The sequence below is a fragment of the Sphaerodactylus townsendi genome, linkage group LG16, assembly GCF_021028975.2.
Source record: "Sphaerodactylus townsendi isolate TG3544 linkage group LG16, MPM_Stown_v2.3, whole genome shotgun sequence".
Classification (NCBI taxonomy): domain Eukaryota; kingdom Metazoa; phylum Chordata; class Lepidosauria; order Squamata; family Sphaerodactylidae; genus Sphaerodactylus; species Sphaerodactylus townsendi.
The window spans coordinates 26,803,166-26,826,198 of NC_059440.1; the positions used below are offsets into that span (position 1 = coordinate 26,803,166).

The 23,033-nt window shown below is 45.1% G+C and overlaps 1 protein-coding gene across 1 annotated transcript in view; it reads left to right on the plus strand.

The window, feature by feature from the left end:
* The window catches only part of NADK (NAD kinase), a 48,110-nt gene continuing 25,077 nt past the window's right edge, over positions 1 to 23,033 (plus strand). Inside the window, exons 1-3 of the mRNA XM_048519227.1 lie at positions 1 to 179; positions 11,289 to 11,490; positions 20,796 to 20,879. Of these exons, the coding sequence (XP_048375184.1) occupies positions 11,315 to 11,490; positions 20,796 to 20,879 (260 nt within the window). The 5' untranslated portion in view covers positions 1 to 179; positions 11,289 to 11,314. The remainder of the gene's footprint in view (positions 180 to 11,288; positions 11,491 to 20,795; positions 20,880 to 23,033) is intronic.

The following is a 23,033-nucleotide window of genomic DNA, read 5'->3' on the forward strand; positions in this document are numbered from 1 at the left end:
AGGAGGAGGAGGATGGAAGAGGAGGCGGCGCGTAGCGGAGGAAGGCGCCGCTGGCCGCGCTTGCTGGGCCGGAGGAGTCGCCGGGGGGCGGCGGGCCTCTGAGGGAAGCAGCGGGCGGGGAGAGGAAAGAGCTCGCGCCCCTGAGAGGGGAGGAGGGAGAGGCGGCGCGTGGTGCGCAGGTGAGTGACGTGAGGCGGAGGGGCGGGGGCGGGGCCAAAGAGTTTCTCTGAGGGGGAGGGGTCCAGGTACCTGCCTGAGGGCATGTGCAGGGGGGAGGGGGGAGTTGCATGAGGGACTTGGGGAGGGGTGGGGAGAAGGGGTCTGGGGGAGAGAAGAAGAAAAGATGGGAGGGAGAAGACATCTGGGGGGAGGGGTCTGAAACACCTGGCAGGTGAAAAGAGCAAATTTATCTCTCCTTCTCTTGTCCTTGCGATGCAAGGTATTATTATTATTATTATTATTATTATTATTATTATTATTGTTGTTGTTATTGTTATTGTTATTGTTATTGTTATTGTTATTGTTATTGTTATTGTTATTGTTATTATTATTATTTAGTCTCTACAGACCCATTTTTGAACTTTTGCTTTGTATGGGGTATGAGCGAAGGAGAAGGGCATCAACTAGGGATGTCAGCCTCCAGGTGGGGCCTGGAGATCTCCGAGAATTCTCTCTGATCTCCAGACCACAGAGATCAGTTCCCCTGGAGAAAACGGCTGCTTTGGAAGGTGGACTCTATGGGATTGTACACCGCTGAAGTCTCTCCCCAAACTCCACCTCTTCAGGCTTCTCCCCCAAATGTCCAGGAATTTCCCAACATGGATCTGGCAACCCTATGTCCCTCCATCCACCACAGGTGGCCAGGAGGATATGGCAGCCCTGTTTGCAACAGATACATAAGGGGGGTTGAGGTTTTGAATAATGGATGAGAGGTAGGAGGAGAAAAGTGTGGGGATGGATGAGAGGAAGTATGGGGGCAGGAGGTATGAGTTGCATACAATAGTGATCATGCAGTAGGAGACCACGGTTGGACCCCCAAGGCTCTTCCCAGACTCTCAGGATTGGCTTGGGGATTAAAAGTATTAAAGTTCTGCCTACTTGTAACTTTGGTCATAAATGGGCAGATTTCTCCGGCTTACATAAATCAAGGAAAGTGGGGAAAGAGTCATTCAGCTCCACTAGACTTTTGGCTTGTGCCAAAAGAGAGAATGTCTTTAAGAGGAAATGTTCTATTTCTGCCATGGTACATTTACACAAAGCCGGCTCTAACTTTCTGGACTTTCATTAGCTGTAGCCCCTGCCCTGTTCATCCTTGTAAATTTGGGGTAACTCACTTTTAGTGGTAAATACAGTCTTGGTTCCTTGAATTATCTGAATTTGAGGTTTATAGGAAGTCAAAAGCTTTTACTGCACTTTAAAAAGGGTGCCTTAGTGTTACTGAAGTGATAGTTGTACGGACTAACAAAGCTGTCCTGAAGCCTTTTCCTGCCTGCATATTTTGAGGTATATTTCTGACAGTTTGGTAATTTATTTATTTGATTGTTTGTTTATTGGCCTCAATATACCACCCACTCCCGAAGGGCTCTGGACGGTGTACAATATAAGTTACCATAAAATACTATAAATACCAATTTATAAATTAAAACATAACAATCAACACAGCCAATTAAAACAGTAGATAAAACAACAGATGATAACCCGTAACTAGTACAGCCTCTTCCATTCATTCTTGGGAAGGGATTGGGCTATGATGGCAGTAACCAGATGGTAAGCATACAGGTGTCAAAAGCATGCAGGGAATGGCACTGTCAACGGCCAGCCTCCCCAAAAACCCAGCAGAACAACTCTGTTTTGCAGGCCCTGTGGAACAGCTCCAGGTCCCGCAGGACCCTGATAGCTGGAGGCAGAGCGTTCCACCAGGTGGGGGCCAAAGCGGTAAAGGCCTTGGCCTGGGGCGAGGCAATTTTTATTATTTTATTACTCTGTTTTCATTGTGGGGGAAAAATAGAAATTCTTCAAGTCACTTGTATCAGTCTTTAGATAATAAAGCAAGATTTTTTGCCACATTTGCTTCTTGTGTAGATCCTGTTTCTTCTTTGTGTTTCTTTGTGAAGGCATGGGTGTATGTATTCGTAACATTAAATGCATTATATTACATTTGCATTCTACCTTTAAGGAATTCGATGTGGCATTTGTAGGTGTTCTCCATTGTATCCTCAGGGTTATTGCTGTAAGGTAGACTGGAAGAAAACAACTCAGTTCAGACACACAGCCAAACCTAAGGAAAAGTAATGATGGTTTTGACTTCATATCTGAATTGGCAAACCATGCTTTGTAAGAACTCAGTGCAGTGGAATTAGAAGCTGGATTGAGGTGCATTTCCTTACCTGTGTGCTAACAGCCATTATTGCATGATGTCTAAACTGAGAAATCATAGTTACTACTGCTGCGTCTAAGAGACGTAGAATGCTGAGCTGATGGAAAATGGACGGCAGAGATGTAAACCAGGATTTGCTTACAGCTTAACCGTGGTTTGGTGTGATGTCTGAACTGAGCCAGTGACGTGCCTAAAGAACTGAATGGAAATTTGAGTTTAGACCTTCCTATGCAAATCCAGCATTCTGTCCGTTACGCCACTCTAGTGTCTGAAGTTTATAAAGTTTCAGGAGTTTTGCAAACATGGAAGTTTTGTTCTAACAACTTCTCTTTCAGAATAGTTCGAGCGATGTACGTTTTAAAAATAGCTATGCAGGAATGTTGCTCTGGCCTACAAATTAGTAACTTGTCTCATTTGGCGCAAGCAGAGGTTGAAACTTCTCTGTTGTGTATTTTGTGCGGGGTTTTTTCCAACAACACTTCTGCTTTTTCATTTCTCTGTAAATGATGGTAATAATTAAGTAACCTGTAGTGGGAAGAGGAAGCTTCCAGTACTTTTAGCCGACCAACTTCTGCACTTTGTGCAGACCTGAGTGTTGTCCTGCATACAACCGCAACTGAATTTGAAGTTTTGAGGTGGGAGTTCAAGTTCTGCCTTTGTTTTGCTGTTACTAGGTAACCTTGACGAGATCTGTCTGTCAGCTTGAAATCCTTAATGTGAAATGGGGCTAACAGTGATGGGACTGCTGTGAAGATCTTAAAACTAATTTATTTGTAACAGGAACTCATACTGAATTTTTTCTGTCTTTCTCACAATACTAGAACTAGGGGGTATACATTGAAAATGCTGGGGGGAAGAATTAGGACTCATAAAAGGAAACATTTCTTCATGCGACGCGTGATTGGTGTTTGGAATATGCTGCCACAGGAGGTGGTGATGGCCACTAACCTGGATAGCTTTAAAAAGGGCTTGGACAGATTTATGGAGGAGAGGTCGATCTATGGAGGAGATCCTCCTTGATCTGAGACTGCAAATGCCTTAGCAGACCAGGTGCTCAGGAGCAGCAGCAGCAGCAGAAGGCCATTGCTTTCACATCCTGCATGTGAGCTCCCAAAGGCACCTGGTGGGCCACTGCGAGTAGCAGAGTGCTGGACTCGATGGACTCTGGTCTGATCCAGCAGGCTCTTTCTTGTGTTCTTATGAAAAAAGCAAAACTTTGTCTTTTAGCTAAAATTCATGTTGACTTGTGTGTACTGAAGGGAAAAATACGTGGGGCAGGGAGAATGCATGTGTGTGTGACTTCATTATGAAACACTGAATAAGAGAGAGGCTTAAATGTAAATGAGAGGGCAGAATAAGGTCGGGATCAAGTGCTCGCTTGTTCTGGATCCTGAATGTACCACTGTCTTCTTGCATTACCAGTATTACAGTGAGGTCTAATCTGCACATAGTAGGCTGACATCTTACGGGGTCATCTAGCATGTCTGTTCCATTAATGACGATGTGAACAAATACTAGTTGGAAACTGTGCATGTCCCACATGGGTTGCTGCATATTGTATGATGTCGACTGTGAGTTCTCCAGTCCGAGAAACTGCCACATTTAGTAGACAGTGAAAGGCTGGAATTATATATTATGCAGCACCAAGAGATTTGTGTGCATATTTTAACTTGAATATGAGGGGGGCAGGCTAATTGAGGAAGGAGAGCTGCACCCACTTTTTGAAACTTTAATCATGCATGTTTGTATTCTCCTATTTTCTCTTGTTTACTTACTGTTGTAATTTTGGCTTCTGCTACTCAGTGGCCTTTTCGAAATAAGATAGTAAAACTTTATGTAAATAATAGCACACAACAGAATTGTTCACGTTATACAGGAAGGAAGTCTTCTGCCATTGTTGCAACCTTGTGAAGCAGCAAAACTGGCAGATGAATGGAGATAGATCTTCAAAAACTGCAGCCGTCCAAGAATTGTCAGCTCCAAAATATCTAGGATGGGAAGTTTCTTTGTTTTTGCTTAACTTGGTAACTTGTAGCACTCTGCCTCTGCTTTGTTAGCGGTGTGCCATATAACATGGGTGACAGGGACATTTCTGAGCATGGCAAGACTGTGTTGTGTTGGAGCTGTGCCCACGTTTAAGTAACATGCAGCCGAACTGAAATATTTGTGTAATCCTTCCTTTGAACTTGTCACTCCATTTTAAGTAGCGGAGCATGCTGGATTTTTGAGGCTGCAACTTGCAAGCCGCTTGCAAATAAATCCTGATGGACATGCTCTTGGACAGGGGTAGGGAACCTTTAACACTCAAAGAGCCATTTGGACCCGTTTTCCACGGGAAAAGAAAACACTTGGAGCCGCAAATAATTTTTGACATTTGAAATAAAGATACTATATATATGAGGGTTTTTTTTACCTTCTATTCCACTCATTCTGAGAAGCGCATGGATGCGCCTGCCTGCCTTCCAGCAGGCAGGCAAGTGATAGCTCGCGTGGTTTCGGCCTTGCCGTCACCGAAAGCCCAGTCACTGCGGTGGCAGTTGAGCGCCTGCCCTGCTGCCCGTAGGGCGGCGTGCGATGGCCGCTGCCCGCCTCGTGGAGCCACAGTTCATGGGCAGATGCGATGCTGCCTCGAGTCAGCATGTCTACTCTTGAGACGGGGTAGGGGAACCTTTAACACTCAAAGAGCCATTTGGACCCGTTTTCCACGGGAAAAGAAAACACTTGGAGCCGCAAATAATTTTTGACATTTGAAATAAAGATACTATATATATGAGGTTTTTTTTACCTTCTATTCACTCATTCTGAGAAGCATGGATCTTTCCCTGTGCCTGCAGGACGGGCAAGAGATGAAAGCAGTGGCTCGACGCGCGGCCATGGCCCAGTGGAGCTGTAGGTTGGTGGCACATACTGCTGCAGGGATGAGCAGCCCGGCTCGGCTCGTGGAGCCACAGTTCAAGGGCAGAAGAGCCGCATGCGGCTCTCGAGCCGCAGGTTCCCTACCCCCGCTCTTGGAGAACAAATGCATAAGTTCGCAGTTGGGTAGAATTTGGCAAGGAGAGTTGTGAGACTGCCTGTTTTAGTGTGAAGTCACTTTTATTAAATCGCCATGAAAAAAAATTACTATCACGCTGTTCTCATGACTGGCACGTATCTCTTATGTGTTTGATGTACATTTCTTTGTCATGCAAGCTGCTTGCATTAAAAAAAAAACACCAAGTCCTTTTCTTTTACCCTCTCCCGATGTATTAACTCCTTATTGGTTGTGGTGGGTTTTCCGGGCTGTGTGGCGGTGGTCTGGTGGATCTAGTTCCTAATGTTTCACCTGCATCTTCAGAAGTGTATCACAGAAGGAAGATGCCAGCCACAGATGCAGGCGAAATGTTAGGAACAAGATCCACCAGACCATGGCCACACAGCCTGGAAAACCCACCATAGCCAGTTGAATCCGGCCGTGAAAGCCTTCAACAACTCCTTATTGCTCTACCAGAGAGGTACTTGGTTGATGATTGGGGATGTGCTGTCTTGCTTGCTCAGGTGTACAGCGTACCACACCAATTTACCTGGCATGATAGCCAGCTCTAAGGGGACTGAAGTTAGCCCCTGAGGTGCTGGTGGCATTGCTGCGTCTTCAACTTCCTCCTAGCATGTCTGATGGAGCTTTCTCTCTCTCTCTCCTCCTTCCTTTTCACCTACATTTGTTTGCTTGCCAGTAAACAGGTAGATGTTTTGGAGGGGTTGGCATTCAGCTCAAAAAGACTGCCTCTCCAATGGACTGGATGCTATGCAGAGGTGCTGTTTTAATAAACGATAGAGCAAGCGTATGGTTTGGCTAACCCCCGCAAAGAGTCTTAACCTATAGAAGTAGCTTAACATTATTTGGATTTGCACTCAGAGCATTTAAATTGAGTAATTTTGCTTTTTCCACTGAAATGGTTTTATTTAAACGATGTCCGATAACTTCAGTTTCCGTGGAAGGTCTGCTTATCATTTGAACGAACCCGTAATAATTCTTTTGCATGTGAATTCATGTGGGGTGAAATGGTAAATTACAGAATTGCTGCCATAAACTGGAAGGAAATGGTATTACTTAATGTTTGCGCCTTGTTTGGGATGGGGGAAGGAAACATTGCGAGAGTATTTTTCTTCCACTTCTGACGTGATTTGGTATATTCCTCCCACTTCAGAAGCAATATGGAGGGCACTTCTTCTTTATAGCATTGCTTGTTTGAAGTATTCATAAAGCCATGCCTCTCATTCTGTACTGGAGAGGGGTTTATGTAGAAATGCAGTTTTTCTGCTGTCAAATCACAACCATTCAGAGGTGGTAAACATTTGCCTACCTTGCGTAGAAACCCTTGGTTTGCTTGTGGTCTTCCATCCAAATACTGAACTTCTGATATCTCACCAGATTTTCTAGCCTGGTCTATCCAGGGTAGAACAGAAAAACCATCAGATAGTCAAAATTGCCACCAGAAACAAGAGATCCTTTAAAACTTAACTTGGCTCCAACTGGAACGCATTCATTTGCTGTCAGGCGCTTTCCAAGTGCTGGTAGCGAAGGCCCAAATCTACAAACTGCTGTTGTGAAATTTTGCAAGTCCGGCGTGCCCTGCCTCTGAGAATGAAAACCCAAAATGTGGCAACTTGTCCCAAGTGTGCGTATGAGGCGGGGAGGGAGGTTATTCAGTTAGTTGTTTCAGAGAAGTATTGCAGGGTACTAGCAAGAGTCTTGAGCACTTTCCAAAATCTTGTTTATAAAAGTTAATGTTTGCCTTCTGGGCTGCGTCAGCCAGGCATGGAAACAGGCTCCCTTTTCTCCTTGATTACAGGAGTATAGGATGGAACCTGGAACGACTGTCTTAGCAGACCTTAAGAACATCAGAAGACACATAATATTGGGTCGCTACAAAAGCTAATCAGGCATTGGAGATTGATTGGGAAATACAAGTAAAACCGTTTAAAGCTTATCAGAGGAAGGGGCAGGTATAGCTATCATCAGGTTGTCCTAAGTATGCTGGAATATGCTGCCACAGGAGGTGGTGATGGCCACTAACCTGGGTAGCTTTAAAAGGGGCTTGGACAGATTTATGGAAGAGAAGTCGCTCTCTGGCTACCAATCTTGATCCTCCTTGATCTGAGATTGCAAATGCCTTAGCAGACCAGGTGCTCAGGAGCAGCTGCAGCAACAGAAGGCCATTGCTTTCACACCCTGCATGTGAGCTCCCAAAGGCCACTGCGAGTAGCAGAGTGCTGGACTAGATCAGGGGTAGGGAACCTGCGGCTCTCCAGATGTTCAGGAACTACAATTCCCATCAGCCTCTGTCAGCATGGCCAATTGGTTCCTGGAGAGCCGCAGGTTCCCTACCCCTGGACTAGATGGACTCTAGTCTGATCCAGCAGGCTCGTTCTTATGTTCTTACTATTCCTAGCTGGATGAATGTAGTCTTCTGCTTTCTTGTATCTCTTTTGGAAACAACTGAGGAATTCATAAGGGATTTTTTTTTTCTCCTCTGAAAGGGCCAAAACTAAATGTCATGAAATAGGCATGTTTGTTGCCTTTTTGTGGTTTCTGTGCTGTGGATTTTTACTGGTTTTTAAAATGTTATTGTTGGTCACAGTGTCAATTTAGAGTGAAAGGTTGGATTAGAACACTGTTATTTGCTTCCTGTTACTGAAGGAAGCAATCCAGTGGGGCAGTTGTGTTAGTCTAGTGCAGGGGTAGGGAACCTGCGGCTCTCCAGATGTTCAGGAACTACAATTCCCATCAGCCCCTACCAGCATGGCCAATTGGCCATGCTGACAGAGGCTGATGGGAATTGTAGTTCCTGAACATCTGGAGAGCCGCAGGTTCCCTACCCCTGGTCTAGTGCAAAAACAAAAGTCTTGTGATGTCTTTGGATTTCATAGCCTTGAGTGCACTTTGTCAGTTGAAGAGTCGTAAAGGGAGAAGCTTATAAACACTTGGCTGTTGTGAGTTTTCTGGGCTGCTTGATCACCATTTGGTAGTTTTTTACTCGCGACACTTCGACTGCATGTATTGCTGGCATCTTCAGAGGTATGTCATGGTTCCGTGACGTACCACTGAAGATGCTAGCCATAGATGCAGGCAAAACATTGGAAGCAAAAATTACCAGACTACGCCCATTCAACCCGGGAAAGACACAACAACCCATTGATTCTGTCCATGAAAGCCTTCAACAATACATCTACAAACATCTTTCAGCAATTTACAGTCATCTCCTAGCAACCAGAGAGGGAAATGGGCTCTAAATTTAATTATTAAATGTTGACTCTCTGTTTTCCTTGGCTGCGGTCAGCGTATCATGGATGATTTAATACCAGTCTGTATAGACTGGCAAGCTAGCATAATTTGTGGACTTAATTTGCCGGGCTTCATTTCCTCCTTGTTCCTAATCTTCTTTTTCGGTTGATGATGCCTGCTTGTCTCCTGCGTATCCTGATGCAGCCTACCTAGAGTGAAGAAGCCAGAAATCTTAAAATACTTTCATGTTCTCTGTTTTTTTCATCTTCAAAGAGCCTGGGTGAGCAGTTTACAAGCCACTAGAACACCTTGTACCTTTCTAATAAACTGTTTAAAAACAACAGTCTGAGCCTGGTACAAACAAGGGATGAAATGGATATGTATTTCTAATTAAATCAGGGGTGTCCAACTCTGGTGCTTCATATGTTCATGGACTACAATTCCCATCAGCCCCTTCTGGCATGGCCAATTGGATTTCAATTGGCGCTCCGAAGAACTGTGACTAGCCCAAGGTCATCCAGCTGGCATGTGTTGGAGTGCACAAGCTAATCTGGTTCACCAGATACGCCTCCCCAGCTCAAGTGACAGAAGCGGGGAATCACACCTGGTTCTCCAGATTAGAGTGCACCTGCTCTTAACCACTTCACCACGCTGTCTGAAATGGGTTGGGTTGTAGAATCAACCAGTGAGATTGAAGCAAAGCATAAGCATTAATGTGACACATTAAATGATGCAAGATTACATAGTAGGGTCCATCTTCCAGCAAATAACACACAAAGTATAGACCATAGTCCTTAATTACTGAGACCAAGTAACTTTGTGAATCATTTTTACAGAGCTACCCTGTTGCCCATGTTGAAAAGAACTCTGTGATCATTACGTTTTGCATAGTTTGCAGAAAGCTGAGAGAGTGGGACCCTTCCTGACCTCCTCGGGCGGACCATTCCACAAGGCGGGGGCTGCGTGTATGGGCAGTTGTGCATGAAAATTATATGTTATTACACACCAAACATTTAGGTCCCTGTGTGAGTTAAAGGTAAAGTGTACTTTAGAAGAGGGCCCGATGTGAAAAGGACTTTAGAATCACTGTATTAATACCAATAAACAAATTTTAAAATGTGTTTGCCTAGTCATAATAATTAGCATGCAAACTTAGGCCCTGTGGAATCTTTGAGAGACATACCTTTCTTGGAAATGTGAGTTTTCTCAGGGCAGGTCTCAGGCAGGTACTGTGATTGCATTGATTTTAATTGATTTTTTTAAACATTCTGATGGTGTGGCACAGTGACTACGAGAATGAAGAGAAATTTCTGCATTCCAAGCACATTATGATCCATTCATGATAAGAATAAGCCAGGAATTCCTCCGCCTCAAGAGGCTTGTTAGAATCCTGGTTTGTAAGCAGCAAACAAGTAGCAGACTGTTTAAATACTGGATTCATTTGCTGCACTAGATCTTGGTTCACAACGGGAATGAATGCCTGTGTCTGTGGAATCGCTGTCTTGTTCTTGTCAGTTTAATAGCAACAACTGAATATAGCCTTAATTCTGTACCAGCGCCATTAGTTTTAATCTAGCCTTTGCCATGGTCCCGTTTTGGCAAGTCACAGTTGTTGTGAGGATAAAACGAGGGAGGTAAGGAAATCCGCCTTCCAGGTCAAGCTCCTGAGAGGAGGGCACAGGTAGACAGATTCTTTATTTGATCACTTCACCATAATAAACAAATTTAAAAAGGGCTAACAACAGACAGTTGTAATTGACGAACAATTCCATTGGAGACCCTAAAACAGTGCTTCCCAAACTTTTTTCACTCGCATACCCCTTGGCAACCCATTTCCCTAAAATTGTACCCCAGTATCAGCATTACATAATTTTTTTTGTGTACCCCCAAACACTCTGGTGCATACCTCAGGTTGCCCCCCCCCCGAACATTATATTCTTCTTACAGTGTGAAGGAATTTTGCCACTGACTGTGAAATATTAGAAAATTTATCATAAAATCATAGAGTTGGAAGAGACCCCAAGGGCCATCAAGTCCATCCCCCTGCAATGCAGGAACACATTATCAAAGCATTCCTGACAGATGGCCATCCAGACTCTGTTTAAAAATCTCCGAAGAAGGAGACTCCACCACACTCTAGCACATTCCACTAGAACAGCCCTTACTGTCAGGAAGTTTTTCCTGATGTTTAGTGGAATCTCTTTTCCTTTACCTTGAACCCATCACTCCTGGTCCTAGTTTCTGGAGCAGCAGAAAGCAAGCTTGCTCCCTCACCAACATGACATCCCTTCAAATATCTAAACGTGGCTATCATGTCACCTGACCTTCCCTTCACCAAACTAAACATCCCCAGCTCCCTAAGCCTCTCCTCGTAGGGCATGGACTCCAGACCTTTTACCATTTTGGTTGCCCTCCTCTGGATCCATTCCAGCTTGTCAATGACCTTCTTGAATTGCAGTGTCCAGAACTACACAATATTCCGGGTGAGGTCTAACCTCAAGCAGAAAATTAACTCATGAGTTATTAAGGCAACAAAGGCAACAAAATGCCAGAACAACAGAGGCAATAGTAGACATTGCCTGACAACTCCATAACATTGACAATGCAGTAGATTATGTGAAATCAACTCTTATCTTGTTTGTATTACAGGGGTGATTTTTTTTTCCTGACTGGCGATGGATCCCGAGCAATTTGGCCCCTCTGAGGAGGAAATGAGCTCAGAATCAGCCTGCTACCAGTGCTCCACATGTCATGCTGATGAAGAATGGAACTGCACCAACTCCATGCGGGGTCGGGCAAAGACACGCAGCCTGTCGGCTTCCCCGGCCTTAGGCAGCACCAAAGAATTCAGGTACGAAATCAGCCGCTGCTTGAATGTCTGAGCTTGATGAAGGCTGTTGGTTCTGTTAATACTTCATTTATGCAAAGGCCCAAGAAGAAGTCTCTGATCTGGATACCTGTGGCGAGCCTGCGCTCATCAGACCTTGGAAGCTAAGCAAGGTTGGCTTTGGTTAGTATTTGGATAGGAAACCATCAAGGACTGCCAGGGTTGCTACGCAGAGGCAGGCAATGGCAAACCACCTCCCTCTGTTTGTCTCTTGCCTTGAAAACCAGACGAGGTTGCCCATAAATCGGCTATGACTTGAAGCCACTTTCTACCTCCCACTTGTATGAGAATCTGTCATGGGTTCACATTAACTGGCTGGCAGTAGGAAAAGTGACCCCCGTGGAGGTCTCTCTAGAAATAATTGAGAAGCAGTTTTTGTTTTAAGAAGAAGAACAGTTTGGATTTATATCCCCCTTTCTCTCCTGAAGGAGACTCAAAGGGGCTTACAATCTCCTCCCCCCCAACAAACACCCTGTAAGGTGGGTGGAGCTGAGAGAGCTCTGAAGAACTGTGACTAGCCCAAGGTCACCCAGCTGACATGTGTTGGAGTTCACAAGGTAATCAGGTTCCCCAGATAAGCCCCCACAGCTCAAGCAGCAGAGCAGGGAATCGAACCTGGTTGTTCAGATTAGAGTGCACCTGCTCTCAACCACTACACCACGCTGGCTGTCTTAAAGCAACCTGGTTTGCTGCTGACAGTTTGCCTTACCCTTTTCTGGTACAAAAGAACTGGTTTCCTTGTGGTTTTGTGCCAGCGCCCACAGTGTGGAACAGCAACGGACTTAACTTGTTTTCAGCTTTTTATTGTCCTTTTTAAAAAACAAACAACCCCATTTTGTAGAATTTGTGGTTCAAATGATATATTTGCAACCACTGGAACTTCTGTGATCTGTTCAGTTCTTTGTCCTTTCACTGGATGGTTCATTTTATTTTTTTTATTTTGCCCCTTATTCCACAGAGCTCAGAGTGGAGTATTCCCCACCACCATCAGTTCTGATGTGAAGTAGGTTATGCTGAGAATGGGAAAAGAATGGAAAAGAGAATGCCGCTCTGAGTTCTTTAGAGAAAATGAGTTTAGAATATACCACATGGGCTGTGGTGCAGGAAACTGCAGATCAGATAAAATTAAGAGAAATAGTGCAAAGTTCCTTAATAGTCATTTATAGACTGTATTGTCGAAGGCTTTCATGGCCGGAATCACTACATTGTTGTGGGTTTTCCGGGTTGTATGGCCGTGTTCCAGTAGCACTTTCTCCTGATGTTTCACCTGCATCTGTGGCTGGCATCCTCAGAAGAAGAGGCATCCTCAGAAGATTCCACACGGCCATGCAACCTGGAAAACCCACAACAATGTAGTCATTTATACAGTTGGCAGAATTTGGAAGGTTTCTTATTTTACACGTTCTGTATTTTGCAGTAAGGTTCCAAAAAAAAATACGAAAAAGGCTGCTTAGATCTGACTTGAGTCAGTTAAAAGAAGACCTGTGCTACTTACACGGCAGCAGGGCAGTCTTTCATGCACAGCTCTTTGCCTCGCCCCCGTAAACAAAACGAGGTGCGGTTTTTCGTAACAGTAGCTCTGTGGTGACTCAACGAGGTCTGTGCAAAGGTCGCCCTTTCATCAAAAGATGGCTTTGGAACACGCGGACTGGTGCGTGCCCACACCTGTGTGTGTTGGATTTGTTGCTTTTACTCTTCAGTAAGGAAAGAAGACCTTTCATTGTCGAGCCTGTCTTTGCACAGCTTGAGCTCATGGAACTATCTGACAGGTAGAGAACTCTCTCTGTCTCTTTTCTCCCCCCCCCCCCCCCTCTATCTCTGTGTCCCTCCCTCCCTCTCTCTCTCTCTCACAACCGGTGCTGCTAAACTGTAGCTGATGGCTCCTGTGTAGGACTTGGAAGCCAGGAGTATAAAGAGAATCAGCCTTCCACACTGAGACTCTGTATTCAGCCCAACCTGCAAAATATTCTGTACATTTTTTAACCTTTCCCTTCCTCCCTGTTGCCCTTCTCTTTGTTTTCTGTCACTCCTATTTTTCCTTTGGCCTCCTTTCCTTAAATATGCTTAAGAATGAAGAGGTGGTTAACAGGTAGAGAACAGGAGAACAGGTTGAGTATATTGACGAGTCCAAAAGAAGGTTTGGTCACGTGACTGATCAAATATTGACAAACTGTGGCCAAGTATTTTCATTGTATCGTCAAAGGCCGCCACAGCCTGAATCATGTGGGTGTTCCGGGTTGTGTGGCTGGGGTTAGGGTTAGTTCTGGTGATCTTTGCTCCTAACTTTGCGCTCCTGATAGTTTTTGCTCCTTACATTTCGCCCGCATCTATGGCTGGCATCTTCAGAGGCATATTATGGTAAGAGGTTTTCCTTGGAGAGAAACACATCTTTCCATGACCTACCTCTTGAGGTTCCAGCCATAGATGCAAGAGAAACATTAGGAGCAAAAACTACCAGACCACGGCCACACAGCCCAGAAAACCCACAACAGCCAGTATTTTTTAAGGCTTTCACGGCCGGATTCAACAGGTTGTGGTGGGTTTTCCAGGCTGTGTGGCCGTGGTCTGGTGGAACTTGTGCCTAACGTTTCGCCTGCATCTGTGGCTGACATCTTCAGAGGTGTATCACAGAGGGAAGTCTGTTACACACTGGGTCCAGTGAGAAGGGAATGTTTTAGTGGGGTATATATTGTACATGTCCCATGTTCCACCCAAACACTTACTGATTGGTTCCCCACACGGGGACATGACAATTTATACCCACTAAAACATTCCCTTCTCACTGAACACAGAATGTAACACCTCTGAAGATGCCAGCCACAGATGCAGGCGAAATGTTCGGAACAAGATCCACCAGACCACGGCCCCACAGCCCACCACAACCAGTCTGTATTTTCATTACATTATCTTTATTAAAACAGCAAACCACGAGGAGGTCTGAAATATATCGCAAAATTAATTTTAACTGTTATTGTGGAGCAAGGATCGTCCTCTTAACTCGCATGGCAGTGAATTTACTGCGGACAGGCCTATTCGGTGAGCTTTGCAGCTTGTGTAGAGACACTCGCCTCTATAGAGGACAACCGGCAGAGAGAAGCTTTGCTTCTTTGCTGGAACTTCTTTGCTGGGCCAGAGGGCAAGCAGCCCTTGCTGACTACATCGTGAATTATAGCGGGTGAGCTGTCTCCTGCCTTGGCATATTTGTGGCTTTGGAGAATGTTTTGACTACCGTCAAATACTGGACAGTCAGACGATAATATTTCAGTCGACTGAGGGACTGTCAGTCGAAAACCAGGGTGTGGGTGTGTTTTTATCCCTGGTCTGGGCAGCCTGTTTGGGATATCTTGTTGCACCTTGTTTAATTGGGTTGTCTAATGTCAAGATTTTTATCTGCCGCCTTCAATCTAAATCTAAATCCTGCCCATTCCACACTTGCTAGCTATCTTTTCCTCTCCCCCTCTCTCTGTGTGCTTCATGAAACTGACTGAAAGGGGGAAAGAGAGGATTGAGTGGTTGGGGGGATTTGGGGGGGGGTTGAATAGGTGAGAGGGGGTACTGAAACAGTTGACAGGAGCCAGGTTTTAGGAGAACAATAGACAGGGGAGCGTCATAATGGCCTCATGGAAACATGCTATGGAATGGCTGGGAGAGATAAGAGCCTCTCTTCATTCTCACATGATCTTCATTCTCACATGATCATTATAGACCCTCACTCTTTTTGTGATCTCCCTTGTCAAAGTGTAGTGGCAGGCCTTCCTACTTGGCAATTGATGTGTTTGATGCTGAAGGGAGAATTAGTGGGGAAATTTCGTATCAAAATGAAGAAGGAGAAGAGTTTGGATTTATACCCCACCTTTCTCTCCTGCAAGGAGACTCAAGGGGGTTTACAATCTCCTTTCTGCCCACAAGACACACCTTGTGAGGTACGTGGGGCTGAGAGAGTTCTCAAGAATTGTGACTAGCCCAAGGTCACCCAGCAGGAATGCAGGAGTGCGGAAATACATCTGGTTCACCAGATAATCGTCAACCACTCAGGTGGAGGAGTGGGGAATCAATCCCGGCTCTCCAGATTAGAATCCACCTGCTCTTAACCACTATACCACGCTGGCTCTCTAGTATCTCATATCTTTCCATCAACCACCCCACAGCATCTGGGATAGTTAAATATTGACGAACTCTTGCTAGTTGGCACTTGGCAAGTCCATGCCGCAGGTTCTTGTGAAGGGTAAACTCCCGTGACTCCTAGCCCAAATGGCAAGTTGCCTGAGTGTCCCATAGTTTTGGCATGAGTAAGCCCCCTTTTTCTTTGCAGTTCTTATCGGATCCCTTGGGGCAGGGATGTAGTTATACAGTCGCTTCTAGAGGCATGTGTTGACTTCTTAAGGCATGATGTGCTGCCTCGTGCCCATTTTTTTTTGCCAGAGGATGCATCTAAGGCTGGAAGTAACATCTTGTGGTGTCAACTTGTGTTTCCCCATCCCCACTGCTGATCAATGTGTGGTGTAGTGGTTCAGAGCAGGTAGAATCTAATCTGGAGAACCGGGTTTGATTCCCCACTCCTCCAGCTGAGTGGCAAAGGCTTGTCTGGTGAACCAGATGTGTTTCCACACTCCTATGTTCCTGCTGGGTGACCTTGGGCTAGTCATGGTTCTCTCAGAACTCAGATCTCGAACTGTACAAACTACCAGTTACTACAGTCTCTGTCCACAGTTAGAGCACATATTCTGGCTTTATTTGTGCACTTATTATTCCAGGCTTACAGATACATATGATGTGACAGAATTGCTTGGAAGCAGCCAGACTGGGAATTAAAAAGAGCAGCTTTCTTTTTCCTTTGAGGCAGTTCGTAAGCTGCCACCATGTGGAGTATTAAAAAAAGAGTTGGACAGAAAAGAGTTTATGGATTAGTAACTTGTGAGAACTTTAAGGCTAACTTGGTCATATGTGTGACCGCTTCCCGCATCTCTGCTGTATTTTGTTTTTATGAGGCCGCACAGCTTGCCTTAAAACAAGAGGACACCTCATGAGTGTTTCAATCTTTGGATGTTGCCTGCTTGCTTGACTGCTAAGCATTTGCCGAAGTGTGTATGGACATGAGTGTGTCCATCGGGTTCTTGGAATGAGTTTTGTCACCATGATCGCTGAAAGAATTCTTTATAGCTCAGGATCTTAGAACAATCTCAGGGCTGGCAGAGCCTGTGACTGTTGCCCAGATTTGAAGCCCCACGAATGTATATTCTTCCTTACCTCCATCTGGTTTGGCTGACTTGTTTGGCTCAGATTTTCAGCCATAAGTATCTTAAGGGGCCTCCCTTCTTGTCCTCTGTAAAATGCCATGGTCTTGGATGGTGTAGTGGTTGAGAGCAGGTGCACTCTAATCTGGAGAACCGGGTTTGATTCCCCGCTCTGCCACTTGAGCTGTGGAGGCTTATCTGGCGAACTAGATTAGCTTGTGCACTCCAACACATGCCAGCTGGGTGACCTTGGGCTAGTCACGGTTCTTTGGAGCTCTCTCAGCCCCACCCATCTCACAGGGTGTTTGTTGTGGTGGGGGGAGGAGGAGAGGGAAAGAAAGTTGTGAACCCCTTTGAGTCTCCTTACAGGAGAGAAGGGGGGGGGTACAAATCCAAACTCCTACTCCTACTCTTTTTCTTTCTTCTTCTTCTTTCCTCATAGACATCACCAGATGACATGATTCCGTCACATTGTGGAAATCATGCTGGAGGCAGAGAAATTCCACTATGTGATCGCATCAGGTCACATGTTTGCAGGCAGAGGGCAGGAAGAGAGAGACTATTGTTGATGGTAGCCATGCAGTTCTTCTACTGCCTACTTCTGTCTTGAGGCACTATCTTCCCAGCGCAGTCTGCCAGATCCGTGCAGCCCCTAGCGCTTTAGTGTATATTTTCTGCATTGCTTCTGTTCTCGTGCTTCGGTAAAAGGATGTTCGTGGTCTGAACAACCCACACAGTTTCCACCTAACATCCTACCAAAGAGGGTGTGTATTCTAAGATTCTGTGAGACTACAAAGAGTCCAGGTGCCTTTTCTGGCATCTCCAGTTAAAGGAGCTCAAGTATCATCTGTTGGAAAACACCCTGAATAAGACTTGTGAGAGTTTCTCCCAGACAGACTAGTCAATACTAGATGGGCCAATTCTCTGACTTTGTATAAGCAGCTGTAGAAGGGAGGGGACGAAGGACATATCTTGCATGCAGAAAGTTCCAGATTCAATTTCCAGCAATTACTTTTTTAGATCAGGTAACAGCATGAGACAGCTTCCTATGTAGTACCGGTAATTTAAATAGTCGTTGAATGCAGAACTCAGCTTTTTGAAATTTCCATTAAAAAAAAGAAAGTTTCTAGTCCTCATGAGACAGGGTGAGGGAAAACACGTCCTCTAACCTAGGAGCAGTAGTGGCGTAGTGGTTAAGAGCAGATGTACTCTAATCTGGAGGAACTGGGTTTGATTCCCTGCCCTGCCGCCTGAGCTGTGGAGGCTTATCTGAGGAATTCAGATTAGCCTGTACATTCCAACACACACCAGCTGGGTGACCTTGGGCTAGTCACAGTTCTTCTGAGCCCTTTCAGCCCCACCTACTTCACAGGGTGTTTGTTGTGAGGCAGGAAGGATAAGGCGTTTGTAAGCCCCTTTGAGTCTCCTACAGGAGAGAAAGGGGGGATATAAATCCAACTCTTCTACTTCTACTATTACTATTACTATTACTACTACTACTACTACTACTACTACTACTACTACTACTACTACTGCAGTGGTTCTCAACCTTCCTAATGCCGCAACCCCTTAATACAGTTCCTCATGTTGTGGTGACCCCCAACCATAAAATTATTCTTGTTGCTACTTCATAATTGTAATGAATATGTGTTTTCCGATGGTCTTCATAATTGTAATGAATATGTGTTTTCCGATGGTCTTCCGATGGACCCAAAGGGGTCGCGACCCATAGGTTGAGAGCCGCTGTTCTCAGGCATGGACTAGGAGTCCTTGTCAGGTTTTGCCTGATAGTTAGGGTTCAGGCGACAATTTATGACTGAATAAATTCTTTTTAAAAACCAAATTAGGGTTAGGGTTAAGCCAACAGCAGGGAATCGGATTCGGGTTAGGGTTGCATTGTGTTCTAGGGCATGGACTAGGAGTAGGCCTAGAGTCCGTGTCAGGTTTTGCCTGATAGTTAGGGTTTGGGGTGACAATTTATCACTAAATAAATTCTTTTTAAAAACCAGGTTAGGGTTAAGCCAACAGCAGGGAATTGCATTCGGGTTAGGGTTGCATTGTGTTCTAGGGCAGTGGTTCTCAACCTTCCTAATGCCGCAACCCCTTAATACAGTTCCTCATGTTGTGGTGACCCCCAACCATAAAATTATTTTCGTTGCTACTTCATTACTGTAATAAATATGTGTTTTCTGATGGTCTTAGGCAACCCCTGTGAAAGGGTTGTTCCACCCCCAAAGGGGTCGCGACCCACAGGTTGAGAACTGCTGTTCTAGTGGAACAGAAATGGGATAGACTGATGCAAAGACTTGGCAGTGCCTGCTGATAATCTTGGAAACCCGGTGGTTCGCCAAATAAGATTTCCAGAGGGAGGAGACTAAAGCTTCGGTGACTTATGGATCACCCTGCGATGAGTGAAACCTGAATTGTCATACCTTTTGCAAGTTTCAGAATTCAGTTTGCTATTGGCTTGGAGGTGGAGCTTGCGTGTGGTGTCGTGTTCACATATCAGAGTTGCCTGACATTCTGGTGAATTTCTAATGACATAATTGCTCTCTCAGCTGACCTCAGTACTTACTGTCGAGCGTTCCACTCACAAGCAATGTTTATTTCTTAATCATTAAAAATATGACTTGTGTGACATAACTCTTGTTTTCTTTCTGGCTGAATCACTTCTGAGGCTGTGTTATGGCCTATTCAACAGTACAGCAGGAGCTCCAAACCTCTTACTATTAATTAACTAGTCTGATCCTACGTACAATTGTTTTTGTGGTTTATTGTGGTGATTGTTAATAATACCGTTCTTGTTATTTGTTTCTGTATCGCATGGGCTCTTGACAGCACTCAAAGGTAAAAAGAGCACACATTCATTTCAGTTGTGTGTGGTATGTTCATGAGTGTGTGTGTGAAGGGTCAAGTCACAGCCGACTTATGGGAATCGCATTGGCTTTTAAGGCAAGAATCATTCAGAGGTGGTTTGCTTCTTGCCACTACATAGCGGGACTTCCTTGATGGTCTTCTATCCACCAGTCAAGGCTGACTCTACTTAGTTTCTGGGGAGAGTTGGGCTAGCCTATGGCATCCTGGTCAGAGCAGAGGTGGTTTGCCATTGTCTTCCTCTGCATAGCAACCCTGGACTTGGGGTGCTGAGTGGTTTCCGGGCTGTGTGGCTGTGTTCTAGCAGCATTCTCTCCTGACGTTTCACCTGCATCTGTGGCTGGCACCTTCAGAGGATCTGATAGTAGGAAAGCACCTCTGAAGATGCCAGCCACAGATGCAGGCGAAACGTCAGGAGAGAATGCTGCTAGAACACGGCCACACAGCCCAGAAACCAGACAGCACCCCAGTGATTCCGACTGTGAAAGCCTTCGACAATACATTAAACCCTGGACTTCCTTGGTGGTCTCCCATCCAACCAAGCCCAGTCTGACTCAGCTTCTGAGACCTGACAAGATTGGGCTAGCCTGGCATCTACTTCATTTCGGTAGGAAGGAGGATTGAAGCTTTAGGCCTAATACTCGATGGGAAACATGGACCTTGAGCGGGGAGGTGTAAAGGAAGTGAGAAATGCTATCCACCAGTGTTCTGAGAGAGGCAGTTCCAGTCATGAGCAGCAGCAAGGGAGAATGGGCGGAGTAATCTGAAGAGCCAGGCAACCCGTGGTCGGCAGCGCTCAGGAGTGAAGGGCACGTGCAGGGATGTTCTGGAATACGAGGTGTGTGGAGGAGACACAACCATGAAGATCAGGCCAGAGTTTTGCAGGGTTCAGGAGTATGTAGCAACCGAGTTAAGGACGTTGACCACATAGAATAGTGAGGCAGAGGCCTGGTTTTTGGCAGCAAAAAGCTAGACTGCCTTAAAGGGAATGCAGCTTTCTTGAGGAAAGGTGGGACCGGAAGGTATTTGATTTCTACCGTCTGAGCAGCTAATCTCATCGGTTCTTTTCATGTCAGAACGCTTTTCCACAAGCACTTCCAAGAAGCAAAGTGCTAAGACAGCAAAGAACTGAAAACTCTGTGTTTTTTTTCTCTCTTTCAGGAGGACACGCTCTTTGCATGGACCATGCCCAGTAACGACGTTTGGACCAAAAGCCTGCATGCTGCAGAATCCCAAAACCATCATGTGAGTGCCTCCGCATTCAGGAAAACTCCCGATTCTATTCATGTGGTTAATGAAAACGTCGTCTCGTTAAGCGTAATTGTTCACTTCCATCCGTATCCGTTTCCACGCTTCAACCAATTCAGTAATCCATCCGGGTGCCTTTGCCAGCTTTCTCTTGTCTGAACTGAAATGGATGCATTTTAAATGAGGAAAAAATAACGTCATGGTGTTTGAAGAACCCGTGACTTTGTTCATTAGAAAGTCAAGCTCTTATTCTGCCCGTATGTAGTTTTCGGTTATTTGCTTCTGACGTGTTCATTTGCTGCCTGTTGCCATCAGCAGGATATGGGTGTGAAGGAGAAGCGAGGAGGGTATTGCCCACTGTTAAAACCATTTGTACTGTCAAACCACAAAGCCAATTTAGTGAGAGAGTTTTAAAAGATGCGATATCAAAGCAGCTGGTTTCGTCTTCCAGAACTTTTCCTTGCAGGCCACAATTTAGGTTTCTCATAAGGGGTGCTTTTTTCTCTCCTTGTCTCTTTAAGCCAGGGGTGCAAACTGCAGCCTTCCCAATATTCATGGACTACGATTCCCATGGCAGTCGTAGTCCATGAACATATGGAAGGCCAAAGTTTGACATGCCACTTTTCAGCCACTTGAATATATTTGCTTAATTTTTAAATTAAATTTCTATACCCCCCCCCCTTTAGAGTTCGCCACCTTTGAAAAAGCTGAACGATGTCAAAATTCAGAGCCACAGTTCGACAATGAAATGAGCCCATTTGCAAGCCCGTAACTGCATAACCAAACATTATGGATAATTAACATGTGGATTATTAAGCTGTAAAGTTCCCACAGCCTGAACACAGCTTGTTGTGAGTCTTTGACTGAACATGGCGCCCAGGAGTTCTTGCAATAAATGATAAATAATGCACAGGAACATCTTGCAAGATCTTTGCACTGCACTGGTGTAAATTGATACAAGACTTGTCCTTGGTTTCCTGGCCACTGTTCACCTCTGTCGTTCCTTTTCTATGTAGCGTTTTTAAGCAAGGTCTTCAATCTCCTAGCGCCGTGGTTGCGAACCTTTGTCACTCCAGATGTTATGGACTACAATTCCCATCAGCCTCTGCCAGCATGGCCAATTGGCCATGCTGGCAGAGGCTGATGGGAATTGTAGTCCATAACATCTGGAGTGACAAAGGTTCGCCACCACTGCCCTAGCAGCCCTTGCCTATTATTGTCCTTCCATAACTGGTTACTCTAACATCTGCCTCTCCAATATGTCTTAAAAGATTCGGTTTTCTTTTCTAGAGCACCATTTGGCTCCTAGAGCCATATCTTGCAGTCCACTGCCCCTATATTTATTACCTTCACAAGGAGGGGATGCTAACATAGGTTATTTCCCCCTGTCCCTGAAGAAGCATTTCATTGTATTTCACAGAAAGGTTTCATGACATCATTTCCACTTGGATAGCTTTGTGATTAATACGTTGTGGGAGCCATCTCCTTTATCTTGGTGTTCCCAGACAATTGCAACCCGTTCCGCTGTGTGCCGTTTTGCCCCTGTACTAATGAAATAATCATTCCACAGAAATGGCTTGAAAGTAGAGATGAGCGAATATTGGCTTCTCTCCCTCCGCCCTTTTTATTAGTTTCTGCTTTTGTCAATTATTCTGGCTCTCCTCTTCTCACTGTTGGTTTTGTCGTTTTGTTCGGACACTGGATAGCCTTTGTATGCTGTTTTTTATGGAAATGATAAGTATAGTGCGAGCACTTCGAAGGTAAACTGTACAGTGCGTTGATGCACACCAGTAGTGTTAACATTATGTGTACATTTTGCATGGAAATATTTGGTGGTAGGAAACAACATGATGTGAAAATCGTCTCGGATCCGTTTTCCCAAGAGGGGCCTTTTGAGATGCAACAGCAGGGATGAAAACTTATTTATGTATTTATTTATTTTCTTACATTTATTTATTTACATTTATTGCCTGCCCCTTGCCTAGGCAGAAGATCAGTTTGGGCTTCCACAAGGAGCCTGCGAATGTGTTACTTACCATAGATATGTTGGAGGTGTGGAAAGAAAGCCAACTAGTTCTCTTGTTCATCAACAAAACTCCACTTGTGTTCCCCCAAGTGCAGCTTAAGAAACCTTTGAAAACCTGGACTCGT